This window comes from Leptonychotes weddellii, chromosome 14 (genome assembly GCF_054177405.1).
Source record: "Leptonychotes weddellii isolate Sample4059 chromosome 14, ASM5417740v2, whole genome shotgun sequence".
Taxonomy (NCBI): domain Eukaryota; kingdom Metazoa; phylum Chordata; class Mammalia; order Carnivora; family Phocidae; genus Leptonychotes; species Leptonychotes weddellii.
The window spans coordinates 69,335,177-69,342,852 of record NC_138382.1 but is presented as its reverse complement, the minus strand read 5'-3'; the positions used below and the strand labels follow the sequence as shown (position 1 = coordinate 69,342,852).

The 7,676-nt window shown below is 50.4% G+C and overlaps 1 protein-coding gene across 1 annotated transcript in view; it reads right to left on the bottom strand.

Moving 5' to 3' along the window:
- Positions 1–1,582: 1,582 nt before the first annotated feature.
- PTGS1 (prostaglandin-endoperoxide synthase 1) overlaps positions 1,583–7,676 on the bottom strand; it is an 18,228-nt gene continuing 12,134 nt past the window's right edge. The window contains exons 5-7 of the mRNA XM_081803536.1: positions 7,255–7,541; positions 3,975–4,122; positions 1,583–2,706 (exon numbers count right to left, since the gene is read on the bottom strand). Of these exons, the coding sequence (XP_081659662.1) occupies positions 2,351–2,706; positions 3,975–4,122; positions 7,255–7,541 (791 nt within the window). The 3' untranslated portion in view covers positions 1,583–2,350. The remainder of the gene's footprint in view (positions 2,707–3,974; positions 4,123–7,254; positions 7,542–7,676) is intronic.

Below are 7,676 nucleotides of genomic sequence, written 5' to 3'. Positions count from 1 at the left end.
CCAAGGAAGGAAGGAAAAGCTGAGGTCTTGAGAAGGGCAGGAACCCAGGCTTCCCCAGTGACCTTAGAAACAGGAACTAAGGGACAATCTTTTCAGAGACCAGCTGCGGGGATGAATCAGTCCGTCATTTCAATCTCCATGCAACTCCACTCAGCGGCCAGTTTAAAAGGAGAGGGTGTCTGATTGGCCAGGATTGATTCAGAGACCCACCCCTTGGCCATGATAGGGCCCCTGATGGAACCACCAAGAGTGGAATTAATGACAAGGGGTGGATTCTCAGGCCAAGTCGGGGTATTAGCAAAGAGGGGAAATCGATACCAGGTAAGCAAGGACAAGACAGGCGCTCTGTGCCCACTCTCAGCAGCCGAAGGATCCCTGATCAGCAGAGCAATTGGGGAGCTGAGAAAGATTGCATTCTCTGCATTCAACAGGGCCAGGAAGGAATGGCAGAAGCAGTCCCCAGCCAACTAAGGAGAAACAAGGGCTTTCTGGACTGTAAGACAGGAACCCCAGCCCCAGGGACCCTCAGCCTGGACCCCATTTTCCCTCATTGTTTCTGGGCCATTATTCTTCTTAAGGAAATCTAAGCCCCAAGTGGGGAGCATGAAGGAACTTTCCCAACCTCTTACCTTTCCCCTCTGACCTCCTTGGCTGGCTATGGGGGGCAGGGATGGGCTGGGGGTGGCCTATGTGGCTGAGATAGGGTCTCAGGTCTCAGGAGCCAAACAGGAGGAGGGCAGAGTAGTATGGGTTAGAAGGGAAAGCACACTCACCCTGCCTTTGTCTTATTTCATTGTTATCTTGTTTCCCGTCTGCTCTACCCACACTGGAACGTGAGCTCCGCACAGACGAAAAAAAAGCCTTGTCTGTCTTGATCACTCACTGCTATAGCCCCAAGCCTGTAACAGTGACTGGTGTATAGTAAGCACTTAGCAAAATAAATATTTGTGACTGAAAGAATAGCATGTAAGAGCCACACCCCATCTTCTGCCTCTGACCCTGAGCCAGAGAGGCAAGATCAGGCCTGGAACTGAGTCAAATCAGGAAGCAAGAGGAAGCCGGAGCGGGGAAGAGCAGAGCCCCAGATTCAGCCAGACCCAGGTCCTGGCCTGGCTTTGGCACCTTGTGGGGCCTGGCACTGGACCATCTTGGATCTCAGTTCCCTTGTTTTTGAAACAAGGATTATACCACATACTTCATGCTCTTGGGTGAGAATAAATGAGAATTAAATGTGGAAAATTGGCACACAGTAAGGCCCTCCTTCCCAGATACCCTTCATCTCTGCCCGCGTATGCTTTGTAAGGGAAGAAATTGCTTTAGCCAGATGGTAGGAACTGAGTGCTCTGTCCCCTGGGGTTGGGCAGTTGTATATTTTAGGAGAGCAGCCTGTGAAGGGCAATGCCTGCCCCCCAGCCGGAAATAGGGCATCATTGGTAGAAGAGCTAGGCAATAACAGGCTCCAAGGGCAGTGGAAGGTCTCATGCTGCTACCTCTAGCACATCAAGCTTGCAGCTAGGAGAGAGGCCACTCCAGTGTCGCCTCTGCTTCTGGAATGGGATGAAAAGCAATACATAGCAGGCAGTTTGGAAAAAGAATTTTATTAGCTTCATGTGAAACAGCTGCCATGAGTCAAGACAAAGATGGCGACAGAGCTCTGGTGGCTTCCAACCAATGGCCTGGAAAAAGCCCACCTGTTCTCTCTACCTCCTTGGACCAGGGTCTAAGTCAGGGTCCCAAGAACACCCGGCATCTTGCCCCCTCGGTGCAGGCACAGAAGTGGGCAATGCATTCTTGTTAGACCATAGGTTCTCCTGCTTTGTGGATAGCTCACTGAACAGGAAAATGAATCAAATTACCATTTTAGGCATTCAGATCAAGACTGAGCTGACATACCAGCCACCGTCCTGGATCAGGTACCAGGAGTACAACATTCTGAGCTGCCAATCAGAAAATCAAATTTCTGGAAGGCCACCCAGAATTCTAGAATGCAAAATAAGAATCCCCTACCTTTCTAGATGGTTTCATCAGGAGCTCCACATTTTAGAATACCTATGTTCCAAGTCAACCAGAAATCTGATATTCTAGGTGTCAGCCAGGAACCCAGTATTCTGGCATGCCAAAGAAGAATCCCTCCTAACATTCTAGATGGTCAACCAGGAATTCAGCATTCTAGAATAACAAACAAGACCACGATATTCCAGGTAATGGGTGAGAGACACAAAGTTCTAAATGTCGACCTTGATGCTCTTGATGCCAAACCCAAGACCCAACATTTGAGACTATCAACCCTGGACTCAGCTTTCTGGGATGACAGACACAAAACCCACCCTCCAGCTGCTGCTCCACCCGCTCAGAGCTCTGTGGATGGCCGCTCCATACCACGCCCGCCATCCTGGTGAGGGTTGGGCACGTGGAAGGAGACGTATGGACAAGTCTTGGTGTTGAGGCAGACCAGCTTCTTCAGTGTGGCTGTCTTGACCATATTGAAGCCCATCTCACCACCGAATGTGCTCGGCTTCCAGTACTCTGGAGAGCAGATGGGATTCCCTAGGAGGCCCTTGAGGGAAAAGGGAGCCCCAATTTCTATCATACTCTCCCCAAAGATAGAGTTTGGATGGCACTTCTCCAGAAGCAGCCCCGGGTAGAACTCCAAGGCATCGATGTGTCCATACAGCTCCTCCAACTCGGCTGCGATCTCCTTCTCCCCTGAAAGGCGGGGAGCTAGAGTCAGAGACGTGGTGCCATTAAGGTCAATGAGGGGAGGGAAGCTTCTAAGCCTACTTTTTCTGGGGAGAATATGGGACTTCAGAAGAGCAACTGAACAATTGAGCACATGCCCTAACATCTGGCCTGGCTGACCGGCCCTTCTCTAGGGCTGCATCTAGGGAAGAAATTTGCTGCTGAAGAAGGAATCTAGAGCCTGGATCGGCCACCAGACAGCACGTGGCCTTGAGCAACTCATCTCTCTTCTCGGTGCCCTAACTGCCTGACGGTGACTACAGGGAGATGCCATCCATCTTGCTTCACAGGCTCATTTCAAGGACGTATGCTGGTGCAAGTCCCTTCATTCTGCTGGAGCTCAGAGATGTAATGTAACCTGTCCCAGCTCACAGAGAGATTTAGTTACAGTGTTCTTTTCCCCCTCTGGACTGTCACAGGAGATTAGAGTGACAGAATTATGGGGAACTCACTCCCCACTCAGTGAGGCCCACACATTCATAGACAGTGACCAAAGGGGACAGATGCAGAGCTTCCCTAGCCACTTCCTCAAACCCACGCTCTATAAGGCACTAGGGTCATGTCACACACTGGTCAAACCCTCCCACTGTTTGTGACAAGGGTTCCCAAACTCTTGGCTGCCCAACAGCTGGAATCTTAAAAAAAAAGAAGAAAGTATATATATTATACACACACACAGACAGACTCTTGTGCACCATGCAGGCCTACTGAATCAGAATCTCGGGGAGAGAGATCTGGGATTTGGTATTTTTAATCAGTTTTCTAAGTGATTCTTAGGCAGCTGGTCCATAAGTATGTATTTAGGAACCACTAGGTAGAGTAAAACCCAAATTCTTTCACATAGAATCCACAATTTGGCCCCAAGCTCCCATCCCTAACCCCCGCCCTCCCCACACATAAGCACCTTGCTCCAGCTGCAACCCCCACTGTCCTCCCCAACAGGCTCATTCTTTATGACCTCTGTGCCTTTGTACTTTCTGTTCTTCCATGTAAAATGCTTTTCCCCTCATTCTCCATCCAGAAAATCCCTATTTATCTTCTTCAAACGCAGCTGAGAAGCCACTTTCTTTCCCTTCACTCCCTTCACCGCCCCCCAGCACCGTGCTCACACACCTCTCATGACCCCAACAGTCATAGCGTTGGGGGCTAACACCCCATTCTGTTTCCACAATGTCCTCCTCACTTAACTGAAAATCCCTGAGGGCAGGGCCCAGGTCCAGGAAACAGCTGCTCACCTGTGAGCTCCTGGAAGGACGTGTAGGGCCTCATGCCAAACCTCTTGCGGTACTCATTGAAGGGCTGCAGCCGCAGCTCTCGGGATTCCTTGATGGCCTCCACAGCCACGTGCAGGACGTGGTGGTCTATGTTTCTACCCCCGCCAATCTGCCAAGACATAAACATAGCTGCAGTCTGAGAGCCAGGCCACGCTGTCCTGGAGGAAGAGTTCAGGTCAGGAGCTCTTCCCAAGCGCGGACAGAGCACGGCTGCACCCAGCAGCCACCATGCTGGGGACCTGGCCCCACTCTGCTGCTGTCATGCTCTCTCGGAGACACCTTTGAGTCTTTGCTTCCTCATCATTAAAGTGGCAGTGGGCCAAGAGGACCTCTCCAGTGGCTCACCAGCCACACCGTTCCCCAACTCTTTGCATCTAGGTGAGATACCAACATTCCATTACAGAAGGTTCTGCAACTTTTAGTTTTAGCAACTAGGATTCCATAAAAGAGATGGCCAGTATGGCACCAGCCAGGAGGAGCTCAAGCAGAGGGGAAGGGCATTCTGGCTCTGGAAATGAAATTTGGAGGGACAGAGGGGTTTCTGAGACAGCAAATGAGAAACAAAAGGATGGACGGATATTAGTTTTGGGGGCTGAAACTTTTATGGCATTCTTCAAACCCATTCTTATCAAAGAATACAGATACTTCATCTTTCAAGGGGGTCCTGCTAAGGAGTGTTTTTCTATTGGTTTTCATTCCCTGTGTCATAGCATTGAGAGTCAACAAAAATTTAATAATTAAAAAGTGAACCACTATTAACCAACCACCATTAGGAAAGAGAAACTCAGAGCCGGATGGTAGGATCACACAGTATCATGTCACTCCATTCATTCCAGATAAAGCCACTCATGGGAACATAGGTGACTAAATCTGTTGGTTCTCCTTCCTTCTGCCAAGTCTCCAGTGTGGGGAGCGGTCATAAGCTAGCAGAGAGGGAGCTAAAATCTTGCCATGAAAACTACAGTGTATACACACAAAGCTTAAATAAACAGCTCTGCCAGTTACAAGCTGTGGGACCATTGTGGGTTGATTTGTGTCCCCCAAAGAGATATGGTGAAGTCTTAACCCCCAGCACCTGTGAATGTGACCTTATTTGGAAATAGATGTCATCAAGTGAAGAGGAGGTCATAGTCCATTACGGGGATCCTGATCCAATGACTGGTGTCCTAATAGAGAAAACAGAGCCTCAGGGAGACTCCATGTTGGAGTGATGTGTCTAAGAGGATTGCCAGTAGCCAGCAGGAGCTAAGACAATGGCATGGAACAGATTCTTGCTGGGAGCCTTCAGAGAGGCGTGGCCCTGCCCACATCTTCTAACCTCCAGGAATGTGAAATAATAAAATAAACTCAGTTTGTGGTCCTTTGTTATGGCAGCCCTGGGAAAGTCAGCCAGGGACCTTGGGCAAATTACTTGTTTCAGTTTCATCATACGCAAAAATGGGGAAGGTAAGAGCACCCATCTGATACGGTTGTGGGGAATGAGCAAGATAAAGTATGCAAAGCAGTTACCACAGCGTTGCTCCCATGGTAACCCCCAAGATGGCAACCATGTGTGGTGATGATCAGGAGAAGCCCTGTTTTACTACTTCTCACGCTCTCTTGAATATCCTGAGAGCCGACACACTTCTGTCACCCTTCTGCCTTGGGCCTAGCACAACACCAGGACTTTTCACACAGAGTCATGGCCGTTCCTTGAAAATGCTTTGCAGGGGAGCCTGGGTGGCTCAGTCGTTAAGCGTCTGCCTTCGGCTCAGGTCATGATCCCAGGGTCCTGGGATCGAGCCCCGCATCCGGCTCCCTGCTCAGCGGGGAGTCTGCTTCTCCCTCTCCCTCTCCCCCTGCTTGTGTTCCCTCTTTCGCTGTGTCTCTCTCTGTCAAATAAATAAAAAAAAATCTTAATAAAATAAAATAAAGAAAATGCTTTGTAGTCCATATAGCCCAACATAAATCTACTGTCTCTGTTCATGTCTGTGTCCCCACAGAGAACAGAGGCCATAAACCAGCCAGCAGCTGCCCATTGGTGGCAGCGCATGCTAATTCCAGTCCAATTACCGGTGGTAAACCTAAATCCACATGGTGTCACGATGTCACGATAGGGCTTGGGAACAAGGATCAGAGAGAAGCAGGGCTGAGGGGAGCTGAGACAGAGGAGACAGGGGTTTCCAAGCGTGGGGGGAGGGGAGATTTAGGAGGCTGCTGGTTAGAAATTCCAGGGAAAGGGCCATATTAGTTTGCCAGGGCGGCCATAACAAAGTATCACAGCCTGGGTAGCTTAAACAACGGAAATTTATTTCATCACAGTCTGGAGGCCAGAAGTCCAAGATCAAGATGTCAGCAAGGTAGGTTTCATTCTGAGGTCTCTGTCCTTGGCTCATCTTCTCCCTAAGTCTTCCCACTCTGCACCTCTGCATCCTAATCTCTTCTTCTCATAAGGACACCAGTCACAGTAGAGGCCCACCCTTGGACCTCATTTAACCTTAATTACCTCTGTAAAGGCCCTGTCTCCAAACACAGTCACATTCTGACGCACTGCTTGTTAGGACCTCAACATATGAGTGGGGGGGTGGTGGGGACAATTCAGCCCATCACGGAGGCCTGTAATTCAATAAAGACCTACTATGTGAAGACACTTTCTCATATATTACCATACCCTGAATGTTCTCATGGTCCTCAAATTGCCATGCCCTCTCACCTCCAGGCCCTTGCCTTGCTGTCCCCTCCCCCAGAGCACGATCATCCCCTGCCATTAACACTACCTCTTTCCCTGGGAGAGCTCTATCCACCCTCTGGATCTCTGCTCAGACAACATCTCCTTATCTACAGCTCTCAACTCTGGGTCCCAAGCCCCTCTCCAAGTGCCCAGAGCACCAAGGTCTTTCTGGACTGTGGCTCTTAACATGCCCTTATAATTCTGCTAACATCAGACAGCACCTGGCCCAGTGCCTGACACAAAGCAAGTGCTCACACGATGTTAGCTGTTACATGACAATGGTTCCTCACTAGGGTGTCAGTGCCAAGGGGACAAGGACCCAAGAACCACGTCTGCTCTCGCTCGCCACTCTATCCCCGCACCTGGTACCGTGGAATGAACAAAAGAACAAGAGGAGGAATGAAGGAATGGAGGAAGGAATGTCAGAGGGACACCAGCCCCATGGAACAGAAAACAACACTGGGATTTGGGTCCAGGTCTGTCACCTTCCAGAGCCCACCTGCCCTCCCTGCACTCCCCGCAGAGGCTTACCCGGCCAGCGCTCTGGCGAGAGAAGGCGTCCACCAGGGCCTCGACCCCGTAGTCCACAAGCATGGAGGTGTTGAACAGGAACTGCTTGTAGCTGTACTCCTGGGAGCCCACCTTGAAGGAGTCGGGCATGAGTGGGTGCCAGTGGTAGAGTTGGTTAAACTCCATGGCGATGCGGTTGCGGTACTGGAACTGGGCGCTGAACAGCAGTTCCGGGTCAAACTTCAGCCGCAGGAAGTAGCCGCTCAACTGCTGCACGTACTCCTCAATCACAATCTTGATGGTCTCCCCTGGGAGGGAGGATTGGGACAAGTGTCAGGGAAACACAGGGACCCAGCCACCGGGCTCGGGAGAGTGCTTGCTTGCTCTTGGCTTCTTGGATGTTACTGTTACTGTTGAATTGGCGGGGGGGGGGGGTGCTTTCA